Source organism: Lissotriton vulgaris, chromosome 8, assembly GCF_964263255.1.
Source record: "Lissotriton vulgaris chromosome 8, aLisVul1.2, whole genome shotgun sequence".
Lineage (NCBI taxonomy): Eukaryota > Metazoa > Chordata > Amphibia > Caudata > Salamandridae > Lissotriton > Lissotriton vulgaris.
This window is the reverse complement of record NC_141696.1, coordinates 166,844,307-166,861,229: the sequence shown is the minus strand read 5'-3', so window position 1 is coordinate 166,861,229 and position 16,923 is coordinate 166,844,307. Positions and strand designations below refer to the sequence as shown.

General features: G+C 42.4%; 1 protein-coding gene across 1 annotated transcript in view; it reads right to left on the bottom strand.

The window, feature by feature from the left end:
* MYO7A (myosin VIIA) overlaps positions 1-16,923 on the bottom strand; it is a 778,803-nt gene that overhangs the window by 278,724 nt on the left and 483,156 nt on the right. The window contains exons 17-19 of the mRNA XM_086933887.1: positions 11,551-11,688; positions 3,938-4,096; positions 2,672-2,764 (exon numbers count right to left, since the gene is read on the bottom strand). Of these exons, the coding sequence (XP_086790013.1) occupies positions 2,672-2,764; positions 3,938-4,096; positions 11,551-11,688 (390 nt within the window). The remainder of the gene's footprint in view (positions 1-2,671; positions 2,765-3,937; positions 4,097-11,550; positions 11,689-16,923) is intronic.

Genomic DNA, 16,923 nt, shown 5'->3' with positions numbered 1-16,923 from the left:
ATCACAAGAAGTGTGATCTCCATTCTCACAACCGTCACACGATGTGTGGTGCCCTGCCGGGTTTGCAAGTGCCAGTTAGGTCTGCAAAACACTTAAAGAGTGCCTAGGTTGTGCAAAGCTTCAAAATAAATGGTTTCATTTTAATTACTTAAGTCCTTAGGGTGGAGAAGAGTACCTCAAAGTGGCATGTGGAAGAGAGCTCAGTCGCAAATGTCTTGCTAGGCCTATCTACGTCTGATGTTGCAACCCGAAGAAATTTAAATCCTTGGAAATCCTTCCCATAGCTACTATCTCTGTAATTGGCAGACCCACGGACATCTAGTTCATTCTGGCTCAGTGACATTTTGCTATCTGATAACCCTTACATTATTGTGATTTCCTGACAAAATGACCACATATCAAACATGTTTTGCAAGTTATCGTGGCCATCCATGCAAAGACTTCCTCTGTTGTGCCCAGCTTGAAACATTTACTTTGGGTCTATATCTCATTACTCCTGGTACTGATTTCTACTGATCTAACCCTTAAATCAATCAGTCCTGGTATTCCCACACCCAGAAAACCCAATGAAATGTTAGTCTCTCAAGGAGCGAGAAGAGAAATGCGATTTTTATTCTTAAAACTACCAAAAAAAATAAAGAAATACAAAAAGAATGTCAAACCCTCCAATCTCTGATCGCCAGGAAATGAAAAGAGGTAAAGGGCGCCTTACTACAATGCATTTCTTGGAAACATAGTTTCCCCAGTGGTCCTTGGGTTGATACCAATCATCACCTTAACCATGCACACAATTAATTTTGTACAGACAAATATTACATTACTGGCTATGAAGATCCCAACATCTAAGAACATCCATATTTATCTGGTATTGCTAGGTGCAAGATATTTAGGAACAACATGACTTCTTTTTCTCTTATTGTGAAATGCAATGAAATATTCCGTAATCTTGTTAAAAAGAAAATTTACACAATTTCCTGTACATCTTCTTTGCGAAATGAGCTCGTAAATAGTTGGCTTTGGAAATATAGTACGTGCCAGTACAGGGAAAATAAATAGGTGAATTGGATTTAAAGGGAGTGGTTGGCTAAAGTGTGGTTTATTGACTGAAAGATTAATTGACCAGCTATAATTTAAAGCTCAACTATATGGATTGAACTGCCTCTTGGCACTGAATTGAGAAGTCGAAGACTGAGGGCCCGATTCACAAAGGCAATCCGCGACAAAAGTCTAACTTTATGACTTTTGGTATTCAGAGATGTAATTTACGAGTCATATCTTCATGTCCACGGTCGGGCTGGAATCTCTGGCTTTGGCCGTACTCTCCGGCCAACTGCCTGTTAACACTGAGGGGAGTGTAAATCATAGACTGCATTTACCATGATGCAAAGGAGAAAACTTTTCTGGGATATGATGTAGTGTCCGGTCGCACCCTTTTCTCTGCCCAAACTGATTGTCATGACCTCCTCCACCGTTTATGTAGTGTATTTTGTAAAGCGCACAGCTGCCCCCACGGGGCGTCCCAGCACTGTATAACGCTGTGTAACCCTTCCTGGCTCTCTCTGTGAGATGCCCCTCCTGCGCACCCCCAAGGTGAAGCCAGGCATCCCAGTGATGTAGGGGCCGTTGTGGAGATTAAGCAAGCTATTGCCCAGAGTTGCAGTGTGGGACCCATGATTAGAGTAGGCGCCGAGGCGAGAATTATCGAGTCCACGGACATTGAGCCCAAGACTCTGCCGCATCGGGACTTGAACCCTGGTCCCGGGCCTGATCTCTGCTTCAGAGTCTGCCTCTCTAACCAGTGAGCCACACCACTCCACATTTATCACACATTCGTAATGTTCTTTTTTCTAAAATTTGCATTCAACCCTTTGATTACACTTCATCCGGCCGGAAAGTACAGCATGAGCTGGAGAATATGGACCGGTTGCAGAGAGTGCAGCCCGGGTGCGGAGAGTACGACCAAAGCCGGAGTTTCTGGCCCGACTGCAGACGTAAAGATATGACTTGTAAATGACCTCTGTGAATACCAAAAGTCATAAAGTTAGACTTTTGTTTCAGATTGCCTTCATGAATCGGGGCCTACATTTTCTGGCTAAATGAGGAAATAGTGCTTCAGGCAAGATCGGAGTCTTCTGTTGTAAATATCCTAGTGCAAACTGACAGGAAGTGCATTTCAGAGTTTTGGGGGCATAAATGCAAAACATTATTCACCCTTGTGGTTAAATTGAAAAGATGATAGTTAGTAGCAATTTGATCCTTCACACCTGGATGTCCCTCTGGGTATACAAAGAAATCGTGGCTGTTAATGGTCCTGAGGCAGGCTCAAAAATGCACTAGTGTGACAGAAAGGAGGTCTGTCAGGTTTGAAGAGTATATGAAAGAAAGGAATAACAGCAGCTGGTCGTACAAGGCTTAGAGAATTAAGTACTCTTTTCTGACATCTACATGTAGCCTGCATCTCACATAATTTCATTGTTTGAGTTTGATAAATTATATATCATTGAGTTTAGTAATAGTATCAACAATTTTATGGCACAATGAAATGGAAAAATGTATTATTATAGTCCTTTAGCCAGAAGTTACTAGAAGGAGAAATGGCGGCAGCTGTTGACATGTAGGCAATTTTCAAAGAACGTTTCCACACCAGAGTAAATTGACCGGACAGTCTCACCTTGAGAAATATCTTTGTTTTACCAATTTGCCAATCATCATCTCTTCCTAACACCGCTTCAGCTATCCGCTGGCATGTGCCTCGAAGATCCCCCTGGTGAAAAAGGTAACTGGAAATTAGCCACTGGAGCTTGGTGCAACAGGATTCACATATTGTAACCTTGTAGGCATACAATTAATTAAGAGCAGTGAGAGGTTTGTTGTTCAGTTTAGAAATACAATAAAGTCTTCTCCCATGTCACGACTGAATGACTACAATACTGTTCATTTCACAATCTACCTGCAGCAGAAGAGCGACAATGCACCTGTGTGTGTCAAAGAGAACAGTGCAATGAGCAACTACAAGCTGTTCCTAGTCCCTAAAAAGCATGCATGAAATTAATACCACTTTCAAACAAATATACTTCGGCGCTGAGAGGGATTCCCAGCTTACAATCTTTTTGAAACCCACAACATCCAGAACAGTCATGAAAAAGGAAAGTAATCTGCTATTGTTGGGCTTAGGTGGAATGCCACAGTACAAACTCCAGACAGAATCGCCCCATCTGCCTTCATGAAGACTGCCATGCATCAGTGATACTGGTTCAAATTATCTTCAGCACATGACATGGTAAACTATGTCAAAAACCTTAAACTGATTAAAGTGGGTGAGAATCTTGGCCACAATGAGAATCCTGCTCACACCCCTATGGTATGGCAGAGTCCTTTAAACCAGGAGTTAACAAATTAGAATTGGTTCATCCAAATCCTAAGAAAATATGACAATCATATAGCTACAATGTGGTGTGCCTCACAGATCTCCCTAGTCACCCTACAACACATATTGGATGATGGAAAAACAATTTTCTGCATATTTTCATAAGACTTCCAGACAGAAAATATCTATAAACCTACTGTTAAGTATGTATGTGTTAGAGTTGACCTTTGGCACAAGAGCCAGTGCACAACATGATAAAATACACAAAAGCCAATCCACCACAGTTCAATGTGGAATACAGAACACAAAAAAGGCCTGGAGCTTGTATGGAACTTCCTGACTTCGAAATAGAGAAGCTCTGCTTATTGCACCAGGAGCACAATAGATAACACCTACATTCTGCTTCCCATCCCCAGGATTACTGATGTTTGGAAAACGCATGACAATATACAATAGTGAATTGTTGTTATGATCCTGGAAAAGTTGCAGATCAAGCACTCAAAGCAATTACAAAAACATGCATACTTCTAACAGAATGAACAGCAAAACAGTGAGCAAACAGAAAATTACCTGCTTGTAGGCTGGCTTCACTCCTGGAAGTAAAACACGGTACCTATCCACAAATTCAACAAATGTGTAACGTATTGGATATCCAGCTCTCCGGATCCGAATCGTCTCCATCATTCCTGAGTACCTCAGCTGCCGGACACACAATTCCCGATCGAACAGCTAATAGGAAAAACATTTAAATCAGTAAATTGCTGGAAGACACCATGAACATTTAGCCCAAGTGGTTTTTTGAGAGCATAACTGGAAGAAAATAGCCAAAAAGAAGACAAGCCTTTCATCAATGAGCAACACGGGTGGGTAAATGTGTGTGGCTAAATTATCTGAGATCAGACAACACAAAGCCAATATACACTAGTAAGGTATTAACCTAAATAAAGTGATATTTCTAACCAGATATAGAATGCAAATAATATGTAATTATAACAATGCATTCTATTACTCCATTGTGGTTGAAATATTGGCCCCAAAAATATTGCAGCCACAATATCGATCTTACCCATGTATCGAAGGTAAGGGGTGGTAAGTGGATGTAGAGTGAATAGTATTTATATACTTACTTTAAAAAGAGACGCAAGATCAAGATTGTAGATACAATATCTTTATAGTTCAATATTTCAACCACAATATAGTGACAATCAACCCCAATGGAAAGATGTAAGAGAACACTGTCTTTGGTTGTATGGCACTATATCGAGGTCAATAATATATAATATCTAATACAGCAAATTGCTTACTACATTGTTATGGTAAGTATATTATTAATATTTTACTGCTAAATCACAAAATTAACCTTGCTAACTATTACAATCACTTATTATATTTAACTTATCTTGTGCTATAGTGGTTAGCTTGATGTAGTGCATGCAATAATATTTCATGCAATATAATGAACTGGGTCGAAGAAGTCACGGGCAACCATGGCCTTGATAACATGAATGTGAATGGTGAAAGGCTCGCAGATCTCTGTGCCCTGAACAGTCTGGTGATAGGCGTTAGTGTGTTCCCACATAAAAGAACACACAAGACAATGTGGGTGTCACTAGACCACTTAACAGAGAACCAGACCAACCATGTCTGCATTGCCAAGAAGTTCCAGAGGTCCCTGCAGGATGTGAGACTGATGAGAGGAGGAGCGTGTTGTCAGACCATCACCTTGTTGTGGCCACGCTAAAGATGAAGAAAGCATGGATGGAACCATGGTGAAAAAAGCATTTTTATTCATTATGTTGAACATTAGTTCTTCCATTTTGTACTTCCCTGAAATGTTCAATCGCAAACTTTGGTGCCTTTCCACTAGTGTTTCAAGTCAGCACAAACAGTCTTTTTTCGCTGGTATCTTTACGCACTTGGTGTTGACATACCTGCTCTTTGCCCGTCTAAGGCTCAGCAATTATCCACTTGCAATGTTTATACTTGATTGTTCGATTGTCTGACAATGTATGAGAAGGAACAAGCAATGTCTACTTCTAATGTTTATACCGTTTGTTCGATTTTCTGTCATGACATGAGAAAAGAAGCAAGCTTTACCCTTGTTACCTAATCAGAGATTGTTCCTTCAGTAAATGTTGTACACATCACCAGGCTGTTGAACATGTATAAATAACCCTGCAGATCTTTCTATGATGTCCACTCTTATAGCCATCCTAGTGCTGTAATTATGTACACCTGCGCGTCAAATATTAAATACGAGTTCGTTTGGCAGACTTCCGAATACTGGTCTTTTTTGTAAGGTGAAAGAAGAAAAGTTTGGTTTTCCACAGTACTCACCATGACATTTGTACGGCCCTGACTCAAAACAGATTGCACTCCTCATAGGGTATTGGATGGAAGGTTAGTTTGGATGCACCCTAATTCCAGCAACGAGTAGCGGACATCCATCAGATTCTCAGGGAATGGTGAAGATTGAAAGGGAAGGAACTCAAGTTACCTTTATTCCACTTCTGCTAAGATGATGGTTTCCATTGTAGTGGCAAATTCTGTTGGGCTCTCTGGATTTTTCAATTTTGCTCCATTCGCTCTTGTGGTCTCTTCTTGTGCAGCTGGTTTTGTCTGATTGCTTGGACATCATCAGCCCTGTGTCTAATGACCATGGACTGTCCCAGACAGATGGCTTCTAAGTGCAGCATGGTCAACCTTGAAAGCATAATCTTGACACAGGACTTCAAGTTCCTTTGTTTTTTGGTGAATGGGAAAAGAAGTTCAGAATAGTCATCTCTTCTGGATCCCTAATTGAAGGGTTCTTACTCTACCTTTAAGTCGACTGTCTGTAGACGCAGATCATGGAGTCAGAGAATCTGTTCTAATTGCCTGGCTACTATGAAACTTTAATAACTAGAGCAGTGCTTCCCAAACCTTCTAGAACCAGGACCAGATATTTAGCCTGACAAAGTTTCACAACCCGCCTAGCTTTGATGGACATGAGGCAGGTGATTTCTTATTGTAACTAAAGCATCTAGTGGTAGCACACTATTGTTTACAGATATCACACGTTCTTTTTGAAATGGCCATTAAATTTGCTAAGCCATACAGTTTTACTGATAAAACTATATTGCACACAAATGTTAATGTGAGGAAATCAGGTTTCAGTGAATATTGTTTCTTGTCCATCACCAAAAAAAGTGTCTTGATTTGTGTGATGCTATTAAAATCTTTGTTTCAATTGCACTTCAGAATTTCAAAAAAACGTGCTTCAATTTTGCTTTCCAAACTGCTGAATGTGTACATTTCATTTACAGGTTTCTACATATTGTTGTGTGTTACAAAATATTACATCCTATAGCCTTTCCTTTCACACTCTGTACCCCAGCAAGATTGTTACACAATAAATTTTGCTTTTCTTTCTCTCATCAGCAAAGTGAGAGGAGTTTGTAAACACAATACTCTTTAAAAAAACAATTAGAAATTTGTCAGAAAACATAGTCTAACATTTGACCTATGTCATAGAAGAGCAGCAAAAAAATACAGAATTTAAAGGCACCTTTATTTGTGGCTTGGACTTTCATGATCCACCAAAAATGTGTTTACGACACACAGTTTGGAGGAATCATCATGGGATCTTCTCTTGGTGCCACAGGCCGTTCAGGCTCAGCCCTCCATACCAGCGATAGAAATTGTGTTGAATTTTCTTTTGACAAAGGTGTTCTTCCTGATGGCTATGCTGTGAGCACATCAGATAAGGGATCTTGGATGCTTCTCTAATTTAAACCCAAGGTGTACTTCTTTTCTGAAAGGATTATCGTAGGACATAGGTTGCAATTTCATCCTTAAGTACAACTGTTGTATCACACCAGGGCTTTAAGTGGGCCGGGTCTCACCTGTGCTGAGCACCGGCAGTTTTTAAAAGGGAGCCTTGAAATGGATGGGGCTCTGTTTTGTGCCCTGGCACAGGGGGTGCTTTTTTCCCGTACTGCAGTGCCAGCAGGCACATCGATGTGCGCGTGGTCACACTGCTACCTTCTCACTAGTGGAGAAGTTATGGCATGATGTCATGCCAGGTGAGCGTTGTAGGGGGGAAGGGAAATCCTTTAAAGGGAGTCATTTTCTCTCTGGATTTCCCTTCTCTTTTTGAAACTCAGGAACAGCAACATTGTCGTGGTGTCACCAGGGCTTTGAATGGGCCGGGTCCTGCTGGCCCTGGCAGTTCGTACTGCAGATACTGAGAACGGTCCCTATCGGGCTCTCCATGTTTACCCTCATCCTCAGGGTGAAAACAAAATCTCATCACTGCAGCAGTACCACTGCTCAAAGCCTTTAATGTAACTTAAAAGAGACTAGTTTTAGTTCTTTCAACGTCTCATTTCAGAACTGAAGCATTTTCTGTATTATATGCAACAAACCCATAGTTGCTGCTTATTTATCTTATGCAACTAATAACCATTGACAAAGCCAATAATCTGACTTGTTGTAGGAGTGATGTTACTAGTTGTATCATATATAAATGCAATGACAGAAACAGCAAAATACCAATCGGGCGGCACACTACGCTAAGCACAGATTTTTAGCTTAGGTGTTTTTAAGCCACGCCCTTAATTACATCGGCCACGCCCCTTTGCGAGACCCCCCCAGTTTTTTTATTCCACGTAAAGCCCTGTATCACGCTAAATAAAAAAAAGTGTACCTTGCATCTTCTTCCTTCCCTGATCGCACTCAATGAAAGCATCCTGAGTTTTGCCTATATATGGGATGCACACTGATTCATGTTGTGGGGTTTCAGTTTGGTAAGCAGGACAAGAAGCATTTATCAGCAACTCTCTGCCATAGCTCTAGCATGCAATTGTGCTACCCTATTTGGGTAGGCTTGTAGTACAACCAGAGCTGCTGCAGAGCTCCATCCCTGGTGTGGCTACGCCATCAACAATACAACAAGGTGTATCTTTACTTGACATCTGCAATGCGACCACCTTGGCTTTCTGTGACATTTGCATTCTGTTGCAACCTTGGAGGGAAAGGCACACAGTGAGACGCTCGAGACTGATGTCTTGGGTCCAGGTGACACACTGGGCGTGGTTAGGTTCGGTCTATGATAGGCACAGGTGGAGCCTCCGAGCATCAGGACGGGGTCAGTGTGGTTGTTGGAGACCCACTCAACATTCACCTGATCCTGCCCGGTACTGTTCAAAGGGTAAGCTCTGTGAGATGGAGGAAGCACCGTGGGAAAATGCACAGATTACATACTGGTGATCTTCACTAAACCTAGTTCACGTCTTCCTCGTCACAGTCCTGGATACCGCCCCCAGCTGCGTGGATTGAGGCCGCTGTCCAATGACATTAATGCTTAGCGCAGACAGGTGCTTTGATGGGAAGAAGGGATTTTATAACCAGAAGAGAGAGGGGCAGCGGATTTTTAAAAAACCTGTAATATAATATTAATAGATGAACATGATAAATGTAGTGCAAGCTCCCTTCAACTTTGACAGCAGAGCTGTCAGACAGACATACGTTTAGCATTGTACAGAGTGAGCATGGGTCTGCGCCTTTCAACCGTTGGCTTTCTTCGACCAGCTTCTTTTCAGCCATTGGCTGGCATCCTAGCTGAGTATTCATATCTCACCTAATGCTACTGGCTGCTTGTGTATCCTGCCTCTGCTCGAGAGCTTGCACTGAGCTGCGTTAGGGGATACTTTACAATTATAGCCTCCCTGTCTGCTCCTGCTGGCTTCCCACCATGTGCCCTGCTCTTTTGTGCCAACACTTTGGGGTCGATTCACAGAACTAACTTAAGACAAAATCCTAAACTTACTTCTTTTGGTATTCACAGAAGGCATTTAGTAGTAGTAAAGTTAGGATTTTGTTTTAAGTTTGACTTAAGACAAACTTAAGATAGACTTAAGACTGACGTAAGACAAAATCCTAACTTAAGTCTGTCTTAAGTCTGTCTTAAGGCAGTCTTAAGTCACTCTTAAGACGAAATCCTAACTTTACTACTACTAAATGCCTTCTGTGAATACCAAAAGTAGTAAGTTTAGGATTTTGTCTTAAGTTAGTTCTGTGAATCGGGCCCTTCATTCATTAGTACAGTAAACCCAACTACATTGACTTTGCAAATGGGCTCCCGTCAAAGAATAAGGACTACTGTGGTGAGAATGAATAAAAGTCTCAACAATTTGACTGTTCCTGTGAAAAGAAGAAGGAGGTCTCTAAACAGGTTGTGTGTGATTAGACCAAGGTCTTAGGGACTGTCAACAAGACTGTCTCATGTTGCCCTCACACACCTTTGGGGTGTCATGCTTCATCATAGGGCGGTTCTCCTCGTCGGGCCGGTGCTGCAATGCCCTACGGGTCCCCCAAAGGGTCACTTTGGCGGAGATCTTTTAAGAGAGAATGCCGTATGATAAATGCAAGTGAGGTGATGAGTGCAGTGGAGCAGTGATATGTGATAGTGGATTAAAACTGATCTGTGAGGTGGCAAGCTATCCTTTAATACGAGGACCGCCCTGTCAGAGATAAAAACCTATAACAGGTAAATGCTACCATAGAGGTTTTAGGAGGAACCCTGGTAGAAAGTGTGCTAAGGCTGGGAAGGGGAGTACCCGATAGTCGTGCCGAGAGGCCTTACTCGGGTCTCTCTCTAGTGCTTGGTCAGTGAGGGTGAATTAGCCTGGTGCAATGAGTATAAGGGGTAGATAGTCAAAGCATTCTGTTGCAGAACAATTCTTTTTCCCTGCATTTTTGAACGGGTCAAGTGGCATATCAACCAGCCCTGGAGTGGGATTGGATTTACTTCTGGAAGCGGGTCGCATTTCCTTTCGCTGACTGTACATTTTCTCCATCATGCACCGTGGTAAATCCATGGCCTCGCTGTACCCAATGCCCAGCACACGCTCATCCTGTCCCCACCCATCCACATGGCAGAGTCGAGGAATAATTATTTCTAGACACCGTTACCCAGAGACATATTTTGTAGAACTCATGCAACTATTGTTTACAGATATCACATGTTCTTTTTGAAATGGCCATTACATTTGCAAAGCCATCCCGTTTTACTGATAAAACTATATTGCACACAAATGGTAATGTGTGGAAATCAGGTTTCAGCGAATATTTATTCTTGTCCATCACCCCAAAAAAGTGTCTTGATTTGTTTGATGCTATTAAAATCTTTGTTTCTATTGCACTTCAGAATTTCAAAAAACCTGCTTCACAATGTATGGAAATAGATTTGGAGACAGCGTTTTGAATCACCCGGACCTATAAACCACTGACACGTGGTGCAACATACGCCTCATGGCCGTCCAATGGCCCCATTTCATGTGTGATACCAATACCCAGCTCTGATGTGTCAGTCAACAGCAGGTTCCATGCTGGGGGCTGCAGCTCTTACTTGCACAGTTCACAACGCAAGTACAAGTCCCAGAATTCAACATGTAGGCTAAAAGACCAGCACTAGCTCAAGACGCACACACACCTGGAGTGGCACGGCAGCTACGGTACTTGAGCTGAATGATGGTAAGTATAATATTGCTTTTCATTTTATTTAATTTGGGAAGTTTGTAAAGTGTTAAAAACCTCCAGGCGAAAATCCCTGCGTACTTAGGGACTGCCAATTTGTAGCAGCAGATACATTTAGGAACACTAACGTTAGCTCTGTATGCTGAGATCAAACCTGACTCTGCCCCTCTCACTTTACACCTCATTACTTCACTCCATGCGTAAGCGCAGCCCAGAGTCTGTGGAACACATTCGGAGTTTCCCTCGAAACCTGATGCATGATGCCAAAACCAAGCCTACTTTAAATCGCACACACTACCAAGCAGAACGCACGGAGTGACCTTTTATGCTCTCACGGAGAGTGCTTTGAGGCCTTATCTAGAGTAAGAGGGGCTATACACATTCTACAATATATTTTTAGAAAATGATATATATATATATATATATATATATATATATATATATATATATATATATATATATATATATATATATATATATATATATATATATATATATATATATATAGAGAGAGAGAGAGAGAGAGAGAGAGAGAGAGAGAGAGAGAGAATGAATGGAGTGAGAAAAGACACAAGGTCGATCATTTAGAAACCCCCTTTTTCTCCCAGACAGATTAAAGTGCCACTGATGAAGTGCATATATTAAAGAGTTAATAAAGCGCTTACCATGGGCTTCTTGTACTCGTTGGGCTTGATGCAGCGCACGAAGAAGGGCTGGCAGACGCTGAGGGTGCGCATCAGCAGCTCCAGGGACCGCTTGAACTGGCTGCTGAGGGTCGGCGAGCGCTTCCTGGTCTCCGCTCCCTAAAGCAGTGCAAGCAGAGAGATCAGGCTCAGGAAGTGGAAGGGAGATAATAACAGCCGCCGCGAGGCTCTTCCTCTGCCGCTGGCCGGCGCGCGCCCGGTTCCCGGGACGCGCGAGCGCCGCCCGGCTACGGACAGGATGAGGGTCAGAGGTCACACGCACTGCGTTCTGCTAAACTCTGAGCCTCGCCAGGGCAGAAAGACCAGGTGTGGACCAGGCCAGCGTTTCCCACTTCTGTTTATATTCAAGCTCACAGTTTATTTTCTTTACACTTTAAATCGATCGAAAACAAAGCATGCACTTAAATCCTTACGTGTTGATATTTCTCGAAAATAGTATCTACATAGTCTAATCTGGTTGTTGCGACATTAATGTTATTCATGGGGGTCTGTAATTCCAGCATAAAAACCTGTCTCTGATGTCCTTAGTGCATTCGAGTGGTGACGTCTGTAATAAGAAAATTAAGTAGCTACTCAACTTTAATAACTTACTGCAGTTGAGTTGTGCAACATAATGTTCCGTGTCAGAGCCGAAGGTGAGAGGTAGGTCATTGGGTACCATTACAAGCTTAAACAAAGAAAACGAAAAGTGTATTTTCCATTTTATGATCTGTTTTTGAAAAAATGAATAGTGATCAGCAGAAAGGAGACATTGGCAACGTTTGTGTTTCCTGCCCAGTGCATTGTAGGAAAGAACCCATCTTCCTGTATGTTATTACTCTGTGAACTTTAACCCTTTTTAATCTGCTTTACATTAAAATGATTCTAATCTATTTTTCTTCTTCATATCTGAAACCATATATAAAGAAACAAGACACCTAGGATTCAAGTAGTCTATGGGAAGGGCAATGGTGTGACCATGTATTATAAGGAATAAAATACCCTCTGCCATACCTTACAAGGATTTTGCAAGTCACCTTCGAGTTGTTATAAAGGAACTTGACTTTCGCCCTTGTTCCTCTCTATGGTCACAGAACACCCCCAGCCACATGCAATAGCCTTATAATATCCAGCAGGGGGAGCTTTAGCTCATATTTAAATTAGGAAAAAGTACTTACAAAGCCAAATGTGTATTTTGAGGGAGTGAGGTAAAGCCACTGTGGTACAAGACAGATATGAGGAGAGTTCTGGATGAGGGGGAGCAAATAGTTAATAGAAGAGAGGTATTTACTCAGCTATTGGAAGAGATGTGTGTTGGAAGATAAAAGCACTGCAGTCTCTAAGAGAGAGTGAGAAGGTGGCATGTACAATAGGAGGCTGGGTAGAAATAAGGGCTGTTGCGTGGGAGAGGGGCACTACAAATGCGGCAGAATTAGGATAATGAGGTGAAGACGATTTGGTCATTTACATTTTTTTTTGGGGGGGGGGGGGGGGGGGGTTAAGGGTGATTTCTGTGGTCGGGGGAGAAAATATGAGGCGAGCCCCCTCCTGATTTTGAGGTAGTCCACCCCCTCCTGATTTTGCTTGGGATGAATGGTCAACTGGACTTGTGCCTATTGCTCAGGCAGAAATGTCTGCTCTTCTGTCTTATTCTGTTGGTGAAGAGAGAGATCTGTATAAATTGGCCGAAGCCCCCCCCCCCCCGCTCTTGGGACTTGGATGAAATCAGTGGATATCGTCTGCTAATTGGACTTGGACTGCAAGAGCCAGCATAGATTCAAATGAGAGAGAGCAATCCCGGTTTTCTGTCAGTCTTATGATTAAGCCTATAGTTGCTGATGTGAAGTGGTGGTGCATGTGGACTCTCTCTTCACATCCACCTTTTTTTTTGTTGCATTTTTTTTATTTGCCATTTTATATAGCGCGTACCCGACCCAAAGGTTTTGGAGCGCATTACATGAGCACCAGTTACGTTACGCAAGGTTACGTACATTTTTTTAGGTAGGCACGTGGAGATTAAGTGATTCGCCCAGAATCATAGGGTGTGAGCCGACGCTGAGACTCAAACCTGGTTCCCCAGTTCCAAAGTCGGCAGCTCTGACCGTTACGCCCACTTCTAAGATTCAGCAGTGATAATGGCAGATTGACCCCTTTTGGTGTGATGCATTGGGGCTGTTGGCATATGAGGACACAAAAAAGGCCATTTCACTTTTTGAAGAAGTCAGGGAAAGGGGAGTAACGTGCCCAGATCTGCTAGAATGAGATAAGCACAGGGAGAAATATTTACAGAGTGATATGCCCTGGAAGAGAGATCTCCAGTGGAGGATATACCCCAGTGGAGATCTGCAATTGGTGAAGTTATGTCATATCTATAAAGCTCTGAAACAGTCAATATGTTTTATCACTCTAAAGTACCCCAAGGTAAATGCTGAAATAAATACTTAAACCTAGATTTTCAGTAACATGTGAAATGGGTCAATAGTTACTTAGCCTAGCAGAATAAAGAATTTGTTTAGATGAGAGGAGAGGTTTTATGGGTCCCACTCACTCAGAAACAAATTTGCAATCAGTCACTGCTGGGGTTGACTTCTAGATACTTCAACAGGATGGGCAAGACATTATGAGCAATGGCTTCAGGCTGTTCACCAATATTTCTCCCAGCCGGGAGAGCGAGCTGGCATGTTGCATTTAAAGGGAGAGTGGAAAAAGGAAGGATTGTTAGGAGAAGAGGAAGAACTTAGGGGCGGAGGGTTGAAGGTTAGAGAGATAGTGTGTAGAAGAGTTAGGATCCTAGAGATAACAACCATTGGCAAAGCCAGTGGGTTCCAGCTCTAGAAGGCCAAGCTATTGGCTTTGCAGCTTCATTTTTACCCTTGACATAAAAACGTGTGACGAGTCGCATTAACACACTTGGCCAGAAATCGTGCAATGGGGTTTCTATTAAAGAAATTCCAAGATGGCCACTGATGTGCAGATGTGTCTCACAGAGCATGGCAGCCTTTTTTATGTACTTTTATAACATGGCAGACAAACATGTTAGAATAGCAGATATTGATATATTTCTTAAGTGAAAAACAAGCGCACGTTAATTGAACAAAGGAAGCAAGTGGCCTGGTAGCCCTATGCAGCTGTCAGACCCTCCTAAAAAATAAACACATAAATAAAAATTGCAACAGCAAGCAGGACGGGAAGTTTGAAAGCCTTTCGGGTTGCAAGGGAGGGGAATAAAAAAGAGTGTAAGAGGGACAGCAAAGGACCATGCAGAAGAAAGAAACACTTAATGAAGCACTGGCAAAGCCAACCAGTCTGCTTTTAGTGTGCTAACATGTGCTACACGTGTTTGCATAGTTTAGGAACCCAAGGTTAGACCTACTAGCTTTCTGTCATTTTATTTACCGCCCAATCAAGCATGCCTTTGTATATTCTAGTTAGAGGGTTGAAAAGCACCATAAATCCTTTTGTTGGGACCTTCTACTCCACACTGAAATGTAAATAAACTGGATTTATATAGCAATGAGTACAAAACAAATTCTCCGGGAAGCAAACCGATCATACTATGCGCTGCACAGGCGTGCTGAAATAAAATACATGTCGCAATGTAAAATGCCATTTAATCGCAAGTGCGGGGCAGGCGGAAGCAGTAAGGTAATATGATGTGGACCGATCATGTGTGGAGCCAGCAACTTTCAGCCCAGCCTGCTTGGGGACATCCAGCTTTTCACAAATTGTTCAAATATGCCACTCTATCCAAACAGCCCAATGTTAGACTGGCACCTACCTTAGCTGTCATACTTAGTGTGACTTTGCCAACCCATATCGCAGGGGTGCTTATTGTATTTGCTGGACCATCAAACACAGTAAGGCTGGAATACTGATCATGGAGCGTAGCCACATCTCTACGAAGCTGCCAAAGCACAGTTATATGTATGTGTGAAATTCTGACAGATATAAAGAGAAGGCGGATCCAGGAAAATCTGCCAGTAACCCACTTTGTTCCCATTGGCTTGGACAGGACTGCGCAAAGAATGGTACCATTTCAAGTTGAAGTAGTTTTGCCTTTATTTATCCGACACATTGGGGCAGATTTATCAAAATGTCATGCAACGCAGCTTGCTGCGATGCGTGATAGGTAACGGGCAGGAATGCGCCATATTTAACATTATACAGTGCATTCCTGTCTTTTCCTTGTACTGGCGCACTCGTGGTTGCCTGGCGCCAATACAGGCATCCTCGCACCATGGTGCAAGGGTGCCTGCGTTGCAAGCAGGATTGTTTTTGTGCAGGAAGGGACTCCAGATCTTCCACTCATAGTAAATCTGTGAATGCACCAAAATCCATGGGTAGATGTGTAGGAACACATAAAAACCCCCCATGGAACGCCTCCCTGGGGCAGAGTAATGCAAGATAACGGCTTGCACTACTCCAGATTTACCAAGCCATGCAGGACCATGCAAGGTGGCCTTGTGTCGATTGGTAAATCTCATTCTAGTTTCGCTCACCCTGCGTCTCCTTCCGTGGAGCAAGGTTGATGCAAAACCTTTGATAAATGTGGCCCATTGTTTCATAATTTGATTAAAGAACAGCTCAACCAAGTTAACCCCAATCTTGTCTGTCATCAAACAAAAAGGGATCAAACTATTTTCTAGGTGTTTTTGGCAATAAATAAGTGCTGTGTTACTTACTAAAATATGTGGGTTTGCAATCATATTTTTTCCTGCGATGAATAATTTGTGCACGATAATCACCAGAGGAGAGGCTGATGTAGTGGTAGCCAATAATACATGCTTTGATTTTTAAATATGACCAAAATAAAAGTGTTATTTTTTAAACTTAGTATAATTTTGGGAGTAGGAGATCAAAAGTAATTCATGAAGAATCAGAGGCTGAGGAGGGAAATTGTGTCTACAGCTTGCACAGGAGTCTTGGTGGTGGTAGACCTCTGCAGAAGACCCAGCTGCACTAGGATCTGACGACCCCACAGAGGAGATGGGATCTTATACAACATCCTGATGTGGATCACCTCTGAATTTCTACTCATGAATTTCAAGAGTGGTATTTGGCTACGAGAGAGTAAAATAGTCAATGCTGTGTATACGTAGCTCAGGTGGAAGTAAAATTGCACGTTTGACTGGCTAAATTAAAGAATGCTTTATACAGCTGATTCACATTGGGATGATAGTGGTGGCATTTCAGAGGCCTCAAGGCTCTATATGATACTGTTTATTCTGGTCTGGAAGGTGTCAAACGCAGCTGCAACTGGATTGCAGCTTGGCAAAATCTTGTTTGCTAACACCTACAACCTACTCAAGCAATAGGTTGAGCAACTGAAACATGTGCACAAGCCAGAAGAACGTT